The sequence below is a fragment of the Perna viridis genome, chromosome 5, assembly GCF_037379345.1.
Source record: "Perna viridis isolate PV_CMFRI_1.1 ecotype Kerala chromosome 5, ASM3737934v1, whole genome shotgun sequence".
Taxonomy (NCBI): Eukaryota; Metazoa; Mollusca; class Bivalvia; order Mytilida; family Mytilidae; genus Perna; species Perna viridis.
The window spans coordinates 28,431,110-28,455,401 of NC_142449.1; the positions used below are offsets into that span (position 1 = coordinate 28,431,110).

General features: G+C 32.1%; 2 protein-coding genes across 2 annotated transcripts; one reads left to right on the plus strand and one right to left on the minus strand.

Moving 5' to 3' along the window:
* Positions 1-76: 76 nt before the first annotated feature.
* Positions 77-8,168, plus strand: LOC148616960 (uncharacterized). Its single transcript, XM_088584147.1, has 6 exons — positions 77-245; positions 940-1,127; positions 2,110-2,846; positions 4,324-4,478; positions 5,627-5,811; positions 7,850-8,168. Exons 1-6 carry the CDS (start codon positions 133-135, stop codon positions 8,023-8,025), a joined length of 1,554 nt encoding a protein of 517 aa, XP_088440273.1. The 5' UTR covers positions 77-132; the 3' UTR covers positions 8,026-8,168.
* Positions 8,169-9,824: 1,656 nt separating this feature from the next.
* Positions 9,825-22,652, minus strand: LOC148616961 (uncharacterized). Its single transcript, XM_088584144.1, has 7 exons — positions 21,485-22,652; positions 21,039-21,156; positions 19,991-20,099; positions 17,373-17,571; positions 16,334-16,422; positions 15,220-15,459; positions 9,825-14,050 (listed from the first exon to the last, which is right to left on the minus strand). Exons 1-7 carry the CDS (start codon positions 22,446-22,448, stop codon positions 12,596-12,598), a joined length of 3,174 nt encoding a protein of 1,057 aa, XP_088440270.1. The 5' UTR covers positions 22,449-22,652; the 3' UTR covers positions 9,825-12,595.
* Positions 22,653-24,292: the final 1,640 nt, after the last annotated feature.

Consider the following 24,292-nt stretch of genomic DNA (forward strand, 5'->3'; position numbering starts at 1 on the left):
GGACTTTTTGTGGAAAATTTTATTCGTATACACAAAACAGTACAAATAATATGACCTATAAATAAAATGAACACTTCATAAAGAACATAAGGAGATTGGAGATTTCTTTCGATACAAACGAAAACCGACGAAATGGCTGGAATAAGCAAAGCCGAGTACCTTAAACGCTATATGTCAGGCACAGACAAGGATGAAAAGAAAAAGAAAAAGAAGAAAATCGGAAAAACAGTGTCAAAGCATGCTCGGTTTGAATCTTTATTTTGTTTGTTAGTTGTTTTAATGGCAGATACGTAAATCAAAATCATCATGTATATGAACAGGCTGATATCCCCAGGAAAACACGTTATCGTTTGGGAGAATTGCATGTATTGTACAAGTACAATGCGCATGTATATCATCAGTTTATCTGAACGTGTTCTTGTACATGTACTTTCAAATATCAATTCTAGTATCTTAGGTATTGAACACTGAATTCTTAAAATTTAAGCAACGATTGTTGCTGAATTTGTTAAAATTTATGTAAAAACTAATACATGGCAAAAAATGTATCACTTATTGTATATGATACACGTGTCATTCTGAGATATTAGACCTAGATATAAATACCTGTGCAAGTGCAAAATAGGGAAATCTCAGAGACACCGGAGGGTAAGATTCCATTGAGGCTTTGCCAAGTTAGAACTTAGAGAACTACATGTATTACATCTGACCCAAGGGTGTCTGAGATTTCCCAATCTTGCATGAGGAAAACTGGCATTTTGATTCTTTTTCTCACATTTTAATGTGTAAGTAGCAATGTGTTACCTTACAAAGAGTGTGCTACATGTATGTTACTATTGATTACAATGAACTAAGAATACATGACAATGCTTTGGTTTGTTGTAGCAAATCTTATCCAGTAGATAAAACATGTATGTGATTTGTTTTTATCATTTGTAGGTCAAAGATAATTGATGATGACATTGATGTCAAGTCACTACTCCCAAGTAATATGGAAACCACCATAGAAGAAGAATTAGGGGAGGATGATCCTACTATTGTTGCTATAATTGATGAACGCCCAGACAATATAAGACAACTGGAGTCATACAGACATAGTGATGGGCGCTGGAAAACACTTGCAAATGGTAAGTTCATATATGAAGCTGACATACTGTACACTGTGTTTACAACATCCTTTAATTATAATTACAAAGATGTCCCAAGACAATGAATATGGCCAAAAAATACTAAGACTTGTATAGTTAACTCAAAATTAGAAGAAGAAGAAGTTAATTTGAAGTAATACTTTTGAAAACAACCCAAAAACTTTGTATTTGTTAAACTAAATTTAAATTTTACACCCTGTCACACAAAGTGGGGACGTATTTTGCGATACCTTCTGAAAAGTTGCCTATCAGTCTGTCCATGTGTTTGTGTTCTGACAGCCTCCAGATGATAACTTTAGATCAATGATTTATTTTAAACTTTGTACAGTCGTTAAGTACCTTAAAATGCAGATTAAATTAATTTTCAGAAAAATCCAACTTGTAATTTTCAAGATAAGCCATTTTGAACATATCAATACGTGGTGGGGTGTGACTTAAGGAGGTAGACCTAAAGTAAGGGACACAACTCTTATAATTCATTTTAATGTTTGTATTCAGCATTTTATATCAATTTCATTGAAACATCACAGTAACTTGGATTGTTTTCATTCTGTTTCAAATGAAAGCTTGATAGGCTTTGGTGAAATTGAATATGATACAAACATATCACTGATTTCAAGAGTTATTTCCTTTACTTTAGGTCTATATCCTTAATATTCCATTAATGTCCTATTTTTTTCACAGTTTCCATTTAAGAAGTACAGTAAATTCCATTTAAAATATATGATAGACAGTAAAAATCCCTTGTCTTGACACAAAACTGATGAATGAATGAAGATTAAATCATAAGAATATACATGTATGAGGTTGTGGCCCATGCTTATTTGAATATTTATAAGTACATTTATTTAATGAAAGTCTACTGCTGTATGTACGACACAATGATTTGAAGTGCTTTAAAAATGTAAATGCTTAATAACCTTGCAGTTGTTTCTGATTTTTGTTTTTTTGCTTTGTACAGATGACAAGTTTGATACATCCATTCTAAAGAGTCTTACAGAGGAGGAAATTATTAAAAACAAAAAATCATTGTTCAAAGGAGAGTTAAAACCAAATCTTAAACCTCAAGAAAATTCTTTGAAACAAAGGACTAAAGGTGAAAATTTATCATCTAGACAAAGGAGACATGACTCTGACTCAAATTCACCCTCCCCACCAAAAAGGAGGGTGAGGCATGATTCAAGCTCTGATACTTCACCTCCTAGAAAAATGAGACATGACTCTGATTCTGATGCTGCTCCTCAACGGGGGGGAAGGCATGACTCAGATTCTGATACTTCACTTCCTAGAAGAAATATACAAAATTCGGAATCAGATAAATCTCCAAGGAGAACAAGGCATGATTCAGAATCAGATGAATCACCTCCTCGAAGAAAAAGACAGGATTCTGACTCTGACAAATCCCCTCCTCGAAGGAAAAGACGCAATTCAGACTCTGATGAATCACCACCTAGAAGAAAAAGGCACAGTTCAGACTCTGATGAGTCCCCACCCAGAAGAAAAAGGCACAGTTCAGACTCTGATGAGTCCCCACCCAGAAGGAAAAGACATGATTCAATTCCAGATCAGTCCCCTAGTAATAAGAAGGACAAAATGACCAAAACATTATCTGGTAAAAAAGCAGGGTTGTCAAGTGCTAAAGATATGAAAGTAGAAGCTGAAAAAATAAAGAGAAAAGAAGATGAGGCATTTAAAAATGTATGTCATAAAAAAACCAAAGAAATTCAGTGCAAAACTTGAATATGTACATGTACCAGTATATAAAAATTATATTTGAGATTATACATGTACTATATTAAAAAGGCAATTTTTTCTTGAAAACTTTTATTCAGTGGAAATCAAAGTAACTAAATTAAGGTATTCCTAAAATTGTGTCTTCTATATTATTGTTAAAAATCTTGATTTTCCATAAAGTTGGCTCATTTTTCCCTTATGGTAAAGTAACTCTTTAAATATATATTTTTCAAGTCAGTGAATTATAAGATGTAAGTAATGATTTCACCTTATATGTAATATTTTCTAAAATAGGGTCATAACTCACAACTAATTTTCACTCACAAATTTGTGTAAAATCTACTTTTGAGGTCCAATTATCAGTAATCTGTACTTTTTGCCTTTGATCTTGTTGACAGATATTTCTCTATCTCATGTACATGACAAGATATTAAAACAGATATTTAAGCATTGGGACTAATTGTGATGTCATTAGACCTTCTTTAGAGTCAGATTTTTTTTTTTTAAATGTAGCAGTCATTTCTGATAATTTGAATATTTTTAATTCAAAATTTAATGAGTAAATCAAGAAAAAATCTTATACGATGGCACAATCATATTGTAAAATTACATCTATTAGATGATAAACAAAAAAATGTCAACCAATCAGGAAATTTAAAAAAGGTAACACTAAACTATTTTACAAATAAAAATACTGTAGGCAAAGTTATTTTCCTGGATACTTTTTTACAAATTTCAGGATATCAATTCAATTTCGCTAATATTTATTTTCGTGATTAACATTCTGTTTGATTGTATTCCACAATAGAAGGACATCTTAGGGGCAATTTATCTTCACTATTTTTTCTTGGTCACAAAATTAGTAAAGAAAATATGTTGGTTTACAAAAATCTTTGTGACATCACCTGAGTCCATTCTGTACATGCGGTATTTTGAAGGCAAATTACGTAAAACTCACTTTCACAAATGGATGTTTGATTCAATATTTAGATTGAGATGATGCTGTGTTCCTACAACTGTAGAATGTGCATTCCATTGTGAATTTTAATGTTCAGTATGAAAAACATTTCTCCAATCTGAATGGGGTGATGGGCATTAGTTAACTTGTGCTTCACATTGAAATGTCCATTACATGTGAATGATTTTGTGGATTCTATTTTAAAATTATTGATCGCACATTATTTGTATGTTTGAATTAGGCCCAACATTTGATCTTCAACACTTCTCTTTCTCTCTCTCTCTCACTCATTTCCAAAAGCTAAGATTTGAATGAACTTGAAATTTTGATTTATAAAAAAGTTAAATAGTTACACACATTCATAATTGAACATTTTGAATCATTAGTTTGGACCAGTGCTATGTGTATCCTATTTGATATCTGCATGTCTCTGTACAAGTAAGCTTATTAAGCTATTGAAATAATAATGAGTTTTCATTTCAGATAGGTGATGAAGCTCTGGGAAGAAATGCTACTACAGTGTTTAGAGATAGAAAGACTGGAAAGAAAAGAAATTTGGACATGGAAGCTGAGGAAGATAGAGCTAAATTCGAAAAACAGAGAAAAATGGCTGAAAAATATGAGCAGTGGGGAAAAGGGTAAAGATTATAAGATATTAATGGATGATGAATGGAAGGTGTTAGGGCAATAGTCAATTTTCTTTTAAGCTCACCTGGCCCTTTGCCATCAATTGGTGTCTGTTGTCATCGTCGCCTGTTGTTGTGAACAGCTTTCCTCCTCTGATGCTAATTGACCAATTCAAACCAAACTTAGAATTAATTCTGCATAGAACTGATACATGTAGGGGGATTTTTTATCAGTAGACAAGCATGGCCACACTTAGGTCACAGGAATCAGACAACAGTCTTGCTTATATTTCCATTACCATTATGTTTAGCCAAATTTTGACATGGGAGTAAAAGTGTTCAGTGTGATGGGATCTGTCTGTTATCTGAAAATCTGTTATGCCATGTAGGAGTTAATGGCTTTTGTACTTTTTTTTCTTCTCCTGTGAAACAGCTAGACAGAATTAAATGAAAGTAGATATCTTTGATCGTTGTAATGTTTTTATCCAAGAAAAAACATGTCCACTTTCTAAAAAAAATAGAATGCAGCTTATTAAGCCAGGTGAGCAATTCAGGCTCTTTAGCACTTCTAGTTTAAGGATCCTTATATCTGAAAACAATGAGGGCCAACTGATCATAAAGAAACACTACCATTGTTCACATGGACACATAACATAGGTTGTGCTGATTTACATCCTAGATGCAGTTTATTTATACAGAGATCAGTGTTTATTTTCCACGTGATTACAATTCATTGAAAACTATAGAATTTTAGGTTCATAAAAACATGCATCTTTATTGAGGATCAGGTTCAAACGTTTTAATTTTATTGTCAGTTAGAAATGTATGTTTATTAAGAAATAGTTTTCTTGAAATAATTCTTCAGTACTTTGCAATGAAACTATATCCAATTTGCGTGATTAATTATTGAAATGAATGAAAATATTGAATAATTACCCATTTTGATTGAAAAAATTATAAATCTTACATACAAAATAATGAAAAAAATATCAGTCCTTTTATTATGAATTACGGGTAGATGTTAGAATATAAGTTGCAAAAATTTATATCAGCAATTTTGAATTGATAGCATGAAATGCTAAAAAAAGTATTGGTTTACAGTATTATTTTTTTTAACAAAATTTAGAATAATTGAAAGAATTAGATCATATTTTTCACAGGCTTAAGCAGCAGGAACAGCAGCAAAAAAATGTAGAAGACCACCTGTATGAGATGAGTAAACCTTTGGCTAGATCAAAGGACGATGAAGACTTAGATAAACAGCTGAAGGAAATGGAAAGAGCAGATGATCCAATGCTTAAGTTTATTAAGAAAAAGAAACCAAAAGAAAAATCTAAAACAAAGGGTAAATTTGTTATGTAACAGAATGTGTTTTATTTTAACTTAAAAAAAAAATATCTCCCGTAAATCTTACTTACAAAGTATGGGGTATGTAGTGATAGGGGTGTCTGTTCTTCCTTCCTTCCTTCATTCCTTCCTGCCTTTCATCAGTTCTACCTTCTTTCAATTTCACAGAGGTGTACCTATCTTTTATATATTACTCCTTCTACACTACTCAATGAAATTTAATGAAATCACTGATTTCACTGAATCCTTATATTTTCCCATGGTTAACCTTCTATGTTAGATTTTGATCCAAATCAATGGTACAATTTATTAAATGGGTTAGTGAGCATTGCACATAGTTTTTCTAGTTTTCAATTACATTTTTGAAATTGAATATTTATTAATAGTATATTACAAACCCACTAATCTATCAGTATTATCTGGGTATTTTGTACCATCAGTTTTGTGAACCAACTTACATGATTATTTTAGGGGTTTTATTGATAATTATTTAAAAATTCCTAAATGTTACTGTATATACAACCTTCATAAAGTGAAAGTTTTATTTTGCATCAACATGTGCATCAGTCCAGTTAAAATGAAGTTGAAAAATCACACTCTTTGAGTACAGACATGAGTATTTTCCTAGGGAAGAGTTATGGGAAATTCAATCCTAAAATATAAGCACAATGATGTGGTAATATGAAATTTTTATTTTAATCATTGTACAAATCCTGTAAAGGGAGATAATCCAAATAAAGGGTTTTGACATTTTACAATTTTTAATCACAATTCGCCCAAATCATTAAATGTATTATGATAAAACCCAATAGAAATGACAGTCATTATGTGTGAATATGCATACACAGGCAAATGTGCCACACATGAGAATCATATGGTTTGCATCATATGATTATCACATAAATCAAGCACCATATGATAATCATATGTTTCGATATACATATGATTATCGCATGATTATCATATGATAATCATATGTTTTTCACAAACATATGAATGTCATATGTTTTTAAGCCAAAATTACCATATGAGAATCATATAATAATCATATGACTAATATATGTTCAATATCATATGATTGTCATATGATTACCATATGATTATCATATAAATCGAGCACCATATGATTATCATATAAATCGAGCACCATATGATTATCATATGTGGCACATTTGGCTGTGTAAAGAAAATACCAATTCTTATTATGGGATTCATATGCATGAATGAAGACAATTATTGTTGGATTACTTCAATGGGAGCTAATACTACTAAAAAGTTTGAATATGTTCACATCTTAATGGTGAATGATAGAATACTGTAGAAAGATTTGGAATAATTTGTGCAAAAAAAAAGCTTATTGATATTAATGCTTAAAGGGGAGATAATACAGCTCTAGATTTTACAATTATTGATTCAATGTTGAAGTGAGTCTGCTAACTATTTCTAGTTTTCTCTCGACCATTTTATGCATGATGTAGTTCTCTTCTTATGATTACATTTGCTCTTGGATTAGTCAATCTTTCAACAAGAACAAATCGTATTCAAATGATACGCTTAACAGGGTTAAAGTTCTTATGCAGGAATTCATGAGTATTCATGACATACAATACATCCATAAAGATACTGAGTTTCACTCCAGCTAAGAATCATGCAAATGTGATTCATGGTTGGAAAGCCTACATATTTTTGATATTTTGTTTAAAATGTCATTGTTAACAGAAATTAACTTGTGGCTTTTCATATTACCCATGTTCTTATGAGATAAAAACTATATAAAATGTACTGTAGAATTAAAAATAAAGTCAGATAACTCTAGATGACATTGAAATACAATAGAAACTGTTGGATTTTCAATGTGGATTACCTCCTAAGAGCAGACAGATTAGAATGAATAATTATACATTTCATCACACAGATCTATAAAGCAACTTAATAAGAAAAATAAAAATGTGTAGCCTTTTTTGGAGTGTATCACATATTGAAGAACTTTCATGATTCTTACAAAGACTACTACATAATTATTTCTATATTAATAGAGTTACCAAAGTACAAAGGACCACCTCCCCCACCCAACAGATTTAACCTTATGCCAGGGTACAGATGGGATGGTGTAGACAGGTCAAATGGTTTTGAGTCCAAATATTTCTCCAGCATTTCAAATAAAAAGGCAGTTTCAGCAGATGCTTACAAATGGAGTGTAGAGGATATGTAGTTTGTAACTCAGATGACTTGGGATGAGCTTTGATCAGGGTTCATCGAGGGGTATGTGTGATACATGCAATATGTATTGCATGCATATTGCATGTTTTGGCTGGTATTTCTACATACAGATGAGGTTGGATTTGCTTAACTGAAAGCAGGAAATGCCAAAAGTTTTCAACTTAAATTTAAAGTTCACCAACATTTCAAATTGTATCTGCTTGATTTGTATTGCTGAGAACTCAATGAGTGAAAGGCAGCACTGGTAAATTTTTTTGTGAAGAGCAAGTGGTGGCAATATTTTGAGACCAATGTGGGGTACCTCATTGGCTGGTGGAGTACGTTTAGTGCAAATCTACTGAGGCATGTTAGGTATTCTTACATGGAAGTTTTGATAGACATTCATCATGTTATTGAAGCAAATTGACCACAGAGAAATATATGGAGAATACATTTTATGTAGTGTTGTTTTTGTTTATGTGTTCAACATAAACATATTCAAGATAAGATTTGATTTTTTAAGATTAATATCACTATTGTATAACCGAGTGTCTGCATATTGTCACCATGGGGGAGTAATTTACCTTCATACTATCAATTATCAGAAAAGGGAAAAATGTGGATTTTCACTATTATTTATTCAAGTAAATTTTGTGAAATTATTTTACAGTCATTGTACCATTAGTCTAATGTCTTTGAAAGCCTTTTTTTCCAGGCTTCGCGATGGTATGCAACTTTTAAGATGTCATTTGTCTTGGGAATTCACAATGAAACTGGAAATTACTTTATTATACATGTAAAGTAAGGGAGTGACCATTTGATTTTTATTGGGGATGGGCTAATTTGAAATAAAAAGGCAGAAAATGATGTATGGTAATCCAGTAATAGGAAAAAAGTCAAGACTCTGGTTTCATAAAAAAGTCCTGGACAGATCAGAGTAAAAATTTAGTCCGGTAAGAAATTGTACTGGAAACAAAATCCAGGACACAAGTGGTTAATAAGACCTATGTAAATAATCAGGAACGGGCTGCACTGGTACAATAGATCAGTGATTGTTCTATAACCGATCATTAATACCTGCATGTAGCCTTATACTATCAACATTCAAGGACATTTTTGTTGTTCATTATAATTAATTTCCGACATAAGGTCGAATTTCAATCAGAAAAATCTCATGATCTTAAAAAACCCATCAGCTACACATTTATAAAAAAAAACTAAAATTGATACCCACAATTAAAAGAAATTTCCCATAGTAAAAAAAAATTACAAAACATAGGAAATTTTATTATATATTCATGCAGTACATCAGTACACTGCAGTAGTGAGTGTGATGTCATGTCAGAAATACTTTTTTATAATGAGTTCAATAAAGAAATACATTGTAGGATTGTTTTCTTTTTTTCTTGGTTTGACCTCTTTGTGACCCTGCCATGACAAACGGTTTTGGGGAAATATACAGCTTGCCTCTTACCAGAGTTCACTCACTTGTGAATGTGATTGGTGCTGCTTGTGGAACAGGTCACACTTACCCTTCCAGAGCACCTGATGTCACTCTTAAATTTTTTCGTGGACATTCATATTGGAAGTGCTATAGTTTTTTGTATGATGTCTTGTTTTCCTTATCTTTTCAGATTATTGTATTTAATTTGATTCACTAAATTGTGTATGTACTGGTAGATTATCTCTATTTCCTGTTTTCATCTTCAGGCCATATTGTAAAACAATTCTTTGATCCCTGAAATGTGCAATTTTACTCTTACTTATCTGACATTTTGCTATTGTACCTGGCTGGTAGAAAACAAAATTAAACACTGGTGTATAATTTTATTAATTGACAAAAATAACAATTTTTACCTTTAAAGATGCAGGTAAAGAAACAGAAAACAAGCTCTTAAATATACAACAGCATATACACTTCAGCATAGACAGACCTTGCCAATTCCTCTTTCCAGAGTGAAAGTATTCATATGGCAGCAAACAGAAATCATACCTAAGTGTCAATATTTGTAAGGGTTTACCCCCATATGGGGTCCAAAATTAATGTATTCAAAGAGCAATATTGAGCACAATTTACATTAAAAAATTCCAATAAATAGTGCATTAGATTTGTTTTGTCATAAAAAAGCCAGAAAACAACACTCATGAATTTGAACGCCCTGGATTGGTTTTCTTTGTTACTGAGGACTATTTCACGCTTAATTTTCAAAACTTGTCAGGTATGGGAAAAAGGGTAATAGCACACCAGTCATAAATATTAATGTTTACACACAAATTTTAGTGGGAATAGTTAGTAAATCTATCACTTATTTTGATTACATGTATAAAGCATTATGTATTATACACATGCAATAAATTTTATCCTTTAAATTTTATGGTTTAAAGGTTGCCAACCATGGAGGCATAAAATGACAAATATCCACTAGCTGTTGAAAATATTGAATTTTCTCATAGGTACATGTATTATAATTAAGTTCATGTAAGTGTAAGAACCAGGAAGACGGTAAAACACTTAAAATGTTTTTAGAACATTCATTAAATAAATCCAATTTCATCTAAAAACACTCTGGACAAAAATAAGTTTTGGAATTATATGGTGAAAGTTAATTCCCGACTTGTTTAAAATGAAATATTACTGGTGGAAAAATTTTGCAGTGTGTTTGTACATTGCACCCATTTCCAAATGATTTATTTTAACTTCACAATCAAATACATGCACTATAAATTGTATACATTTCAATTCACATGCAATGAAAGCATTTTAGTAATACATGTGAAATACCATACCCTGCAAAATATTTTGACCTGCCTAATGTTTACACTGATCTGTAGTTACATATATTTACTGTGAAGTACTCTAATATACTTCATCATATACACATGTAACTTAAATAATAATTAATAAAAATTGTCTTAAAACTAACAAGTCACTTAAATAATTTCTAGCATGAACAAAGTCTTAAGTACATGTAATACCCTTCTTTTTTTCTCTTATACTCCACTCAGAAAAATGCACTGCAATATATGCTTTCATATGTTCAGGATCTGTTATGTTTTTGTGCATATTAAGGTGGTAGACCTAGGGTAATGGACACAACTCTCAGAAATCATTGGAACGTTTGCATTCAGCATTTTACATCAATCTCAGGAAAGCATCAAAGTAACTTGGACTGATTTTATTTTGTTACAAATGAAAGCTTGAAAGGCTTTGGTGAAATTAAACATGATACAAACATATCACTGATTTCAAGAGATATGTCCTTACCCTAGGTCTACCTCCTAGACACACATAAAAACGAGATTTCCAAAATCATACAAAAAAACATACTTTTTAATACACTAGTAATGTTATAAAATGCATACTATGGAAAATACATAATTACCAAATGATTTTTTCATACTTGTTTTTCATGAATTAAGCAGTAAGTCCTAAACATGTTTTTTTATACATCTTTAGTGATTTGCATTTTTAACTACAAAAATACAAACTGAAAAATATTGTGCTTATAGCATCTAAAATTGAAAAGGAGGGGTGCATAGTAAGGAAACATTCTAAATACATGTATATTGTCATACTCTAATGGCAAGGTCATTTCTGATGGTACAAATTTTAATCTTATCTATAAATGTACATGGGCAAAATACATGCCCAATTTTATAACTATAGGCAGTGCTCGCCTTAAGGCACTAGCCCTAACCCCTGGGGCTAGTAAAAATTGATTCAGGTCAGTGAAATGATGTGTAATTTTCTTGTTTCGGGCTAAATGAATCCTGCACATTCCTCTATTATTTGGGCTAGTCATTGTGAACTTTGAAGGGAAGGACTGATTTAAGAGGAAGGCAAGTGGAATTTACTCAAATCAACCTCTAAAAAGGTATTTTACCCTTTGCAGTATTTGAAGTACTGAACCCAGAATACAAAGCTTACATTCCTTAAAATCTACTGGTTACATTGGTCCAGTGTATTGGATTTTTAGATATTTTGGCCAAAATAAAAATTATCCTAGATTCTCATCCCCTCTAAACCCAGTTTTCTTCACCCTCATGGAAAAATTTTGCTTTGATTTTTTTTCCTAATTTGGGTCGATTTCTTTCCAATTGACAGCGTTTATTAATTTAACTGATAAAAAATTTGAAAATATTAAAAATTGCTCGACCAACCGCCCTTAATTTTCAAAAATGTTGAATGAAAAACTAGGAATTTTTTATGTCAGCCTTAAGGATTGTTTTTATTTTTTTGTTATGTAATATATAACTAACTATGAAGCACTTAACACTTCTGAAAACCCCGGTTTATGAACAATTGTAAACTATTCTACATTGTGCCAAAGGAAAGCTACATTTTCAAAATTTGCATATTAATTTCTGTTGCAAAAGAGTTAAGTTTTTATTCAAAACATTTCCACTGAATTCAGAAAATTATCAAATTTCTACAACACTGTAAGTATGTTTATCTAAACAGAAAGACTAAAGGATGGTTGCCTTAGGAATATAATATTTTCTTAAAAATTACTTAATTACATAGCCTATACAATAATGCCACCTTACATATAAAATAAATCACTAGATACATGCAATAACTATCAAGAGTTATTGTCCTTACTAGTACTTAAGTTTAAAGGTTTGTTCATCTGTTTTGAACGTAACATCTGAAGCAGTGTTGCTTGAAGTGATGATGAAACACTAGTTTCACGACCTAATTGGTTCATTGCTGCATGACCAACACCAGGAGTTTTACCTGGTTTTGTTGAAGTCTGTGATGATAGTTCTGAAAATGAACCTGATTCAGAGACCTCCATAGGTTCTTCCATCCTAGAATTGTCCATAGAAATACGTCTCTTTTGGCTGATTTTCTCACTACCTTTTTTAGCATTTAACAAATGCTGTAACACTGTGTGTTTATCTTTCTTTTCTCTTGTTTTTTCACTCCCTTTTGCCAAAGTTTGCTTTGGAGTTTCAGTACCAGAAGTGTTATTTGACATACTGAGGTCTTTCTTGTATCTAATTAAACTTGTATCAGTAGGCTTACTGGGGTTTGAAGTACTTGCACCTAAGTTGTGATTGGTTGGTGCTGGAAGTAACAACGGTACAGAACTCAAATTCATTGGCTGCACTTGGGCCATTCCACTTTTTGGAGGTTGGCTATGAGTAATAAATGAGCTCAAATTAACTGCTTGTGTTTGGGGTGTTCCATTATGAGAATCTTGACCTGCAGTACTAAATGCACTCAAATTAACTGCCTGTGTTGGGGATGGTCTATTATTAGAATGTTGACTTAGAGCACTTAAAGAGCTCAAATTAACTGGCTGGATTTGGGATGTCATATGGTTAGACTCTTGAAAGTGAGAAGTTAAAGAGCTTAAACTGACAGGCTTTGCCGATGTAGCATCAGTTGGTTGTCTCTGTGATGAGCCTATGCCTAAATTTTGATCCTGAATATTTTTAGTATCAACAGATTTGTGTTGAGAAACATGGTCATTATCTGTTGCATGGTTTTGTAAAAGCTTTAAATTAACAGTATTTTGTATTGCACTTGACACATTAACACCAGATGTTTTCTGCACAGGCACACTGTTATTTACTGAAACTGTTACATGGTCATTAGAAGTTACTCCCTGTGGCAGTTTTTGCATAGCTAATAATGATAGCATAGTGCTTTGAAGTCTCTCTAAGAGTTGTCTTGGGATTAAAATAGCTTCTTGGTTTTCTGTTTGTGGTTGCTCTTCCTGGTTTTCTTTCTGCTCTTGCTGCAGTTCTTTCTCAACAGCTTCTACAGCTCTTCTTTCTTCTTCAATAATATCTTTGTCATCTGGTTCTATTTCCGGTAATTTTATAGCATTTTCACGTTTTTCCTGTTTGATTATTGCTTTATGTTTTCCCTTTTCAGGGTTTAGATTTCTTTTTCTTCCCAAATTCATATTGGACTTCACTGAATCATCTGAATCTGAGTTGGCAAAGTTCTGTAAATCAACTACTGTTGGTTTTGACTCTGTACCTTGTATCAAATGGGATTTACTTGGAATTCTTGGTATGGGAACCTATTAAATATCAATAGGAGTTACGTTTATACATTTCTTTTCATGCCATTATATTTTCATACCTACAATGTATGATTGAATTGTACAGTAACTGTAATAGAATTCTTAAGGCATGCATGTGTACTTTTCAAATTCAAATGAAAGTGTTGATGGTATTCAAAATGAATAGTATGCTGCCACAAGAATTGTTGTAATTTCAAAGTTGAAAAATCAAATAAGATGGGAGAAGTTTCAAAAAAAAAATCTTTACTGGAAATGGGAGATAAATCATTGAGTTTTCCCAAAGTTGGAATATCTTCTATTTGTCATTACATTGCCAGATAAAAGCAATATTAGGGTATTGTTGAAAAATGCATGTGATAGGATTGCGGTTAGTCATTCTTGATTAAATAGTGTTAGTCTTTGAAAAAGGGAGGAAATTGTACGGACATTTTGAGACTTTATAACTGATATTTTATCATGATTTTTGAATAGTTGTATAGTTGTTTTACCTCTTATACATATTAATTTAATCAATATTTCACATGGTAAAATTTTTCGAGCATTTTTCTCCTCCTGACAAATACATAAAATGTTTGTATTTTTTTATAATACACTAAAAATTGCTTTTTACTGCAATTCAATAACAACTAAATATCACAAAAAAACTACCCTGCTTTTGTTGAGCAGATACATGTATGGTAATTCTTCTATGAAAACAATATTGCTATGCTAAAATATATTATGCATCTACTATTTTGCAACAAGAATTAATTTTAACCAAAATTTCAAAGATTTCACATCAAAAAAAATTTGTTGAACAATTTCTAATTATTGAACAAATGTTAAATTTGTTTCAAAAATAAAAAAATATATATATATAGTTTGGTATATATGGTATGTAGCACACACAGTATTGATTTCATGTTTCACATGGTGAGTTTCAATTATGTCGATAGAATGCTTGTGGGAAACCCTAGCTAAATTAATTATAGACATGGCTTAAAAAGTACAAGCAACAATGTTAATGTACAGTGCTGTATATGACACCTTGTATCTGTGTAAGAAGACTGGGATATTAGCAGGATACATTTGTATACACAAATATAATCTTTCATCTAATTCTTCTACATACATGTATATGTATGGTTTTTTTTTGTCGAAAAATAATTTGAAATAACAAATAAAACCTTTTTCAAAGGTGTCCCTCTCTCCTTTTCTTTCATTTCAAGATATGCTTTTGAATCCATACATTTAAGTAACATTGATGCTATTTCATGGAAACCTCTGGCCTGGGCAGCCATCACTGCAGTTACACTAGCATAGTTGGGTAAATCCAGATTAGCTCCTGCTTTCTGCAACATTTCCACCAATGGAACATTGTTCCCTTCCACTGCATAGAATAATGGGGTCCTACCACTCTTTCCATCCTTAAAAGCATAAATTTAGTACTGTAAGTTTAATGTCATGACCTTTCAATGCACTGTGAACCCTGAATGACCTGAACACCTGTCTAAGCCATATTGTTTTTAAAGTCCTTCTATTTAGATGAATTTAAATGTACATGTATTTTAAACCTTGGTAAACAGAACTTCTGTCTAAACCAAGACAAATTTAAGCTCCAAAAGGAGTCTGGTTTAGAAACTTTTCACTGTAGTAAACAGTAATGTGATTGGTGAAGGTATTTTGAGAAGGCACTGATTACCACATTTGTTTGACCAGTTTGATTTTCGAATAGACAGTATGTAATCAAATCTGATCAAAATAATTTAAACTTCATGTATGTTAAAAACCTATCAAATTCATCTTTATTTCTAATTCTGATTCTAATTAGTTTGTCACTGGGTTGTTACACTTTCAAGATAAGTAATAATACAGACTATGTATGAAATTGACACTTTTCAAGAGTTATCTTTCTTGATTAAGTGGGCGATAAACACATGATAAATGTATGGTTTTCTCAAAAATACGGATCTGAAAACAGATATATGTAAGATATCATAATTAAAAAAATATAACACATGTATACCAAAAAGAATATTCAGTAGGTGTTTCTACACCACTACCATAGGCAGTTTCTTAAATTTATATGGACTGGTACTTTAGTTCCAAAAAAGGGCTTTTAGAAAAACATTACACTTTTTTGTTCATTAACAATAATGCAAGACTAGATATTGCTGTTTGCCATATAACTTATCTGTGCTATTCACTGTTATAAATGTAATTGTTGAGGATAAAAAAATCTGTCCATCAGTCTGACCAACAAATTAAAATATCTCTTTTTTCCCTGCCTGAACTAAATACCTGTATATTAATATCAGCCTTTAGACTCAGCATGAATTTAACTATATCTATATCATTCTTCATAACAGCTACATGTATTGGTGCTAAACCTATTAGAATAAAAAAAAAGATACTGCTTATTCAATTAGGGAAAATTAGTATTTTAGTCTACTAAACACACATTTCTAAAGAAAAAATATACACAAACAGTCTCCCTCTTAAAAGAGGCTTTTATGAACAAAGGTTAACTTTGTAGTTTTGCCATTAATACTTTTTTTATCAAACATTCTTTTAAAACATTTGTAGCGACTGAGTAAGGATATTAATTCTAACATATCAAACATTTCCACATCCACTCATTCATAATATATGGATACATGTTGTAATTACTATAAAAGTACTTTTATTCATGGATACCAATTTTCGTGGATTTGGAAAGAAACGTATATTCTTGGATTCTTCAATTTCCTATTCATTGGGAACCAAATTTCATGCTTTGGCCTACCCATACCCATAAAAACCACGAAAATTTATACCCCAGGAACAATAGTACATTCATAGTATACAAATTTGCAAGATGCCCATGAAACTGCTCGGTGTAACAGGTATATGTATGACCCACTTTTAGATGTACATTTATTCATACAGATGTACTAAGGAACAATCTTACTTGTATCACCAAATAATATTTTCCTTCTACATTTACATACATGAAAGACCATTATTAACAAGAAAGTTAAAAACTTGATTTTTCACAATTTTTCCAAAATTACAGAAATAGATAACCATAGTTTTCAGTGCTTTTGATGTAAGGTAAATGTATGTATCTTGATGTAAGGTAAATGTATGTATCAGCTACAAAACACAACAGTTCAATACAAAAGTAAAGTTATGTTATGAATTAAATGTAACTAAAATTGCTACCTTTATGGAATGAATGGTAACTACTTGCAGTTTTGATCTATCATGTGTTTTCTAATTCTTTGCTTTACTTTTGTAGTTTATTAGATAAAGACCTGCTATACTGAGCAATACTCTACACTCAAACATATGAAATTACCATCAAAGTTTCTTGCATTAATATCAAGTTTATCGCTAGATTGTAACAGCAGATTTAAACACTCTAAAGAGCTTGATTTAATGGCCATATGAACACAGTTTTCTCCATTCTTGTTCACCAGATTTGGGTTGGCACCAGCAAGCAATAGTGTCTGTACTGCTGGGATGAAATTCAACTCCACAGAAAGGTGTAAAGGTGTCTGAAAGGATGAAATGAACGTAAGAATAGGGCATATTGTGGGACTTAATTGATATCCCACCATGTTGCACAATTTTTTTTTGGGGGGGGTGGGAGAGTAAAGACGATTAAAATTGGCCATAACTTTTGAGTTAGAAATCCCATCAAACTGAATTTTTAAATGGATCTATATTTTATGGTACTCAATATTTAAACAAAGTTTAAACTAGATAAAGTGATGCCCCCGCATTTAACCTTCATACAGCTATATCATAATAGTAAAAAGCACTTTGTCAGATGTGTTATTGTGTCTGTGAGACACAAATGATGCCCCCGCATGTGGTTTTGAGTAAAACTTAGCATAGCTGAACGAAACGTAAACTCAATCTGTAACTAATCATGACAGACTCGCATACCAAAAACCAGTCAACTATCTTCAAGCATTTACAAAAAAAAGCAAAAAACTATTATTTCAATACAATTTGTAAAGTGCAAGGCCCATTATTTTGGTAAAACTAAGCGTAGAAGAATGAAACTTATACTTGATTTGTAACTAATCATGACAGACTCACGTACCAAAAAGCAGTTCAATATCTTCAAGGGTTTACAAAAAAAGTGTGGAAAACTGTTATTTCCATGAAATTTTTAAAGTCCAGGGCCCATAATTTTGGTAAAACTCAGCGTAGTGGAACGAAACTTTAACTCGATCTGCAACTAATCATGGAAGACTCATATACAAAAAATCAATTCAATATCTTCAAGAATTTTCAAAAATAATGCGTAAAACTTAAGGGACGGACAGAATTACGGACGGAAAAACATGGGGTAAAACAATATGCCCCCAACTTATCGTTGCGGGGGCATAAAAAAAATCCTAAAAAATCTTCCTTGGTTTCATGTACATGTATATGAAAAACATCGGGGGAAGGACAGACACATAACTTTTCAGATGGTATCACATAATACCTGGCCATTTCTTGTTGCGGGGAATTAAAAGGGGGAAGGACAGAAGGACAGACACATAACTTTTCGGATGGTATCACATAATACCTGGCCACTTCTTGTTGTGGGGTATTAAAAGGGGGAAGGACAGAAGGACGGACACATAACTTTTCTGATGGTATCACATAATACCTGGTCACTTCTTGTAGTGGGGTATTAAAAGGGGGAAGGACAGACACATAACTTTTCAGATGGTATCACATAATACCTAGCCACTTCTTGTTGAAGGGAATTAAAGGGGGGAAGGACAGAAGGACAGACACATAACTTTTCGGATGGTATCACATAATACCTAGCCACTTCTTGTTGCTGGTATTAAAAGTGGGAAGGACAGAAGGATGGACAAATAACTTTTCGGATGGTATCACATAATACCTGGTCACTCCTTGTAGTGGGGTATTAAAAGGAGGAAGGACAGAAGGACGGACACATAACTTTTCGGATGGTATCACATAATACCTGGCCACTTCTTGTTGCAGGGTATTAAAAAGGGGAAGGACAGACACATAACTATTCAGATGGTATCACATAATATCTGGCCACTTCTTGTAGTGGGGTATTAAATGGATGGTTACTTATGAGTACAACTTATTGCAACATGAAATGCCAAAATAGTAGACTACTGAAGTATTCAAAATTTTATTTTGCATCTAAATAAAAGGTTGCTTTTCTTTAAAAATAATTCACATTCATGCAATATTACCCAAAGACATGAAAAAATTAGGACGATTTCCTTTACTTATAGTTCATTATTGTCTTTTTCCCAAGAAACAGTAGGAATGGACAATTCTTAAAAAGTTTAAAAATAACTAAAAATGGACAAGTGTTTTTCATATAGGGATGTTGTTTCTTTCAACACATTCCCCATTTCAACTTTCTCCATCGACCATGTAAGCCAGTTTGAATAAATAAAATACATATTATACAACATCTTGTTAGGATAATGCCTACATTACATTGTGTATCTCTCTGAAATCACATTTTTAAATTTATTAACTACATCTACTTATTCCAATTTTCCTAAAATCTTTAAGTAGCGCTCCAGCTAAGAATCTTGCAAAATGTGATTCATGGGTAAAAAGCCTACATATTTTTATTTTTGATATTTTGTTTGAATTGCCATAGTAAACAGAATTTAACATTCAGTTTTTCATATAACCCGTGTTCTTAGGAAATAAAAATTACATAGAATGCACTGTAGATTTCAATATTAAGGGAGATAACTCTGAAAAGACACCAAAATACAATAGAATCTATTGGATTTTCAATGTTGATTATCTCCTAAGAGCAGGCAAATGCGAATGAATAATTACACATTTCATAGTATAGACCCATAAAACAACTTAATTACAAAAATAAAAATATTTAGCCTTTTTTGGGGTGTATCACATTGTTCAGATTTTGCATTATTCTTAAAAAGACTTAATAATTTACTATACCTGTTGAGCTTTATTATACTTGTCAACACTTTTACCAGATATACTCATCAAGTGTACAAACTTCTGTACCATGACAATATTCTCATGGACTACTGCGATATGGAGAGGCCTGTAAATATATATCAGAAAAGTAATTTTGAGCTACATGTAAATCCTGTAACTTTTGCTGTGTTAGCAGTAGCAGAAATTTGCATTAACCACGCTGTAATGGCTCATGTGTATACTGTGAAAGTACTTATATTCATGGGAATAAATTTTCGTGAATTTTGGGAAAAACACAAGTTTGTAGATTCTTGAAAATGAGGTCCGGGGCCCGCAGGGTGATAAAGGCCAAGAGTTGATACAGCATGTGATACAGATTTTAACATGTCATGTTCATTATAATCATATATTTTAACCATACTTTAAGTATAGTTTATGAAGGGGTGCAATATAATGCATGCAATATAGGTCTAGAGGTGTGATATAGGGTATGCTATATAGGGTAGATGGCATAAGGTTTAAACTAACACTTATAATGCATATACAAAAAAGTTATATTTTAATCTAATATATGATGTAACCCTTTATTAACTATTATATGCCTACTAAAACTTGAATAGGTGGAGTTAAAATACACTGGATATTAGAAAGGTTTAGTACATGTACATTTTGTACATGTATTTCGCTGTCTAACATGTCTATGAATCAGGCATTCGGGTGTGGCACATTAAGAAAAAAAATCCAAGCATTTATACCTAATAACTTCCAGTAACTACCATTAAAATGTTTGTGAAGTTTGCCTTTTTGGAGATATTGGAAGGTCAGATTAAGATGAAATGCACCATCAAATAATGACCAAAAAAATATCTGTATTATTTCCCCAACATAAGCAGTAAAATATCTATATCATAGATGATACATGAAAAATATAAATAGATTTTCATTTTTTTCAAGATGTATTGAATACATTTGAGGCAAAAAAGACCAAGTTGAGAAAAAATGATGTGCCACCCATTCAACCATTGCCTAATTCTTACACAGAATAGTACTTGAATAGTTATCTTACAAATCTCCATCATCATCCTGCTGTAAAGCAACTTGGATTTCATTCAGCAGTAAAAGACTTGTTGTTGGGTCCACTGAAACAGGATTGACTCTTTCTGCTGATGGAACTAACACTGATCCTATTATAGCACAATATAATGTCAATTTAGATATTTAAAAATACAAAAATCAAAATACATGTAATAAAATTGAAGTTTAATAAAACCATAATACATTCAGTTTTATGTTACATGTACATGTATGTGAATGTCAAATGTATAATTGTATGTGAAAGTACAATGTATTACTTTAGTACCCTCCCATTTTCAAGTATGTGCCATTTCATAAATGTACTTTATAAGCTTGAGATCACTGAAAGCACCGATGCATCAAGTTACAGATTTCTCTGGAAATTTGTTTGGACAATTCACTGCAGCAGGCACCTGTTTCCCTTAAAAAATGACTAACCTCCTGGTTTAGCTGCCTCTGATTCAACAGGCTTTTCATCATTATCATTATTTGTATTTCCATCCTGATATCCTTGCAGCCTTCTCTTCTTTAGAGGCAGGGTGCTTCCAGAAGCTGCCAAATCCTTACTTTGACTTTCTAGTTTCTGTTTCAAAGCCATTGATGTCAGTATGCTGTTCACTGCTGCCTGTGATAACTCTATGCGGCTGGAAGTCCCAACATTTACTTGGTTAGAAAATAAATTATAACCGTCTGCACTTCCAGATTTAACTTGAAATGGAATTTTTCCAGATAATAGTTTGTGTAAATCTGAATCAGAAAGATTGTAAAGCCCTTTTCCAGGTTTATTGTGATCAATCTCTATCGCACATTGTTCTGATGCAAGCGAGTTCACTTGAAAACACAAAGGACTAGAAATGGATGGTCCTGGTGATTTGACATCAATTTCAGTTTTGGGTTTTTTATCCTCTGAAGTCAAGGTGTCTGTTTCAGTAGCAAGGTCTGTTGCTTTTTTAAAATCATGATTAGGATTTCTGGGATTGATAGTCAGGGATAGTACTTGATCTGGCAATTTATTCTGACGTTTTCCTGCTAAAGTGGGAGCGTATTTAGGAGTTTTCTGTTTCACTTTGTCATTTGAAGCGGAGTCTGCACCACTAGATACAGGGCTCTTTTTATTTGATGACGACGGAGATTTTTTGGTTGAACGAGTTCTGGTTTTTCCCTTTTTGTTGGCGGTACTTGTTGCTGATTTTACTGCATTTTTTGTGGAATTTTGCGCAGATTTTTTGCTACTAACAAGTATGTCTGCACCAAGAGATAATAACTCTTCGGCATTTGAAGGCAAAACGACCATCGAAGAAAGACATGACATCGCCTCGGCCGCAGCAATTCTGTCTGCGTGTTCTTTTTCATCGATCGGAGAAGAGTCATTTTGCCTTTTAGATTTACGCCTGGTAGTCATTTTATGTGAATTTTTCGTGTCTGTGATTATAGCACAAATGTGGATACTTATTCATTTGATATGAATCCGTTGTTGTGTAAACTTCCAAAAGCGAAAGAAAGTTGGTTTTCCAGAAATAATATCAGTCCTGTTAGAATACATAAGCTCTCTGACCTCCATGGAAAAATAAAGCATCTTGGGAAAATCCCTAACACACGTGACCATCTAAACCAATGAAATTGTCTAAATTTCATAATATGGGTATTCCCCGTTTGAACGGGGTCGGTGAGTCGAGATATATGTCTATTTTTAGATATCGCCATGTTACGTGTGGGTGATTATTTCCACCTTAAGAACGGGGCAATTTTTTAAAAATTGTTTAAAATATGTTTTATAATGTTGCATATGATACTAATGAATATATTTTTTATCGCCATAATCCATTGTGCGTGACCAATGTTTAAATGCGTACATGTGGAATTTTTTTCTAAAAATAGAATAAGTGGTATTCAGTTATAGTTCATTTCTTATTGTTGTTTTATATATGGTTCATTTCAGTATATATGATGTAGAAATAGTTTCTGTATTTTACATTAAGAAAAGACTGCATACAAAATGTGTTCGATGACAACAATGATTTACAAACAACATCTGCTATGCAAGGACGCATTTTTTTATAATAGTACGACAGAAATTTTGTTTCTTGTAAATTGTGCCGTTTTAAATAATCACTCATTTCAGTTAAAGTGCGCCAAAGCCATTTTTCGTAGCCACAAAGTATTTCTTGTAATAGTTCTGTGTTCAAATTACTTTCAGGGTTATTCCAGATTGTAAAAACATAATTTACGGGGCATTGATCCGGTTCGCTGAACAAAGACAATAAATATCTAAGACTCAATCGACAAAAACCCTAAATATGTCACAAATTAGGGTTCCCCTAAAAAAATACATAGAAAAATATACAATATTCCAAATGGAGAACGCCTAATAAGATTTCTAGGGAGAAAAGTGGCTACAAAACATAATTTTAACAGTTATTTTTTACATCGAAAATTTAAAAAAAAAAATTTATACAAAATATGGATGTCCCATGAAACACAATGAGTTACGAACTACAATTTTCCTGAAGCTGTAATGCAAATGTAACTGACACATTTGGTAAGGAAAAAGATGAAAATGAATGATTCACGCGTAAAGGATGATGTTTTTATTGAAAAAAACATGATTTTTATCTTTTTCCAAATGTGCATTTAATTGTGAATTACGTTACGGTATCTCTTGCATCTGTTAATGGTGGTAGGAAACTTTCCATATTCATAATTATACACAAACCAATGTCAGTCATAAATTACTCTTAAACAGCTTTTTTTCAGGTGCTGTATATTTTTTTCACATTCTTGTTGGTAAAGTACAAATCCATGAATTACGTCACATTGAAGTACGTTACGGTAATTTGTTTTGAACGGATAAAAACACTGTTCTCGGAACAAGTGAACTATAAATCATTATCAGCGACATCGCCTATCATACAGGCGTCTTTAGAAAGGAAAATGTGGCGCGGGAACAATTGTAAAGGCGTTCCTGATGTTAACATTCCCTGTAGTCGTAAGTGTCCTGAACTTCTGTTAAATGCAATTATTTAGATATAATTCATTTTCAGTTTAATTTAGTTTAGAAACGGAGAATACATATATGGGTAAGATGTTATGAACAATAGTATATTGCTATGTATGATATACAAAGAGCGCATTAGTATATATTGCGGAGTAACGTAATTCACAACATTGTAATGTAATTCACCGGTTCATAAACTGTGTGTATATTGATTGAAGAAAATGGTTTTACTTGTCGTGAGAAACATTAAA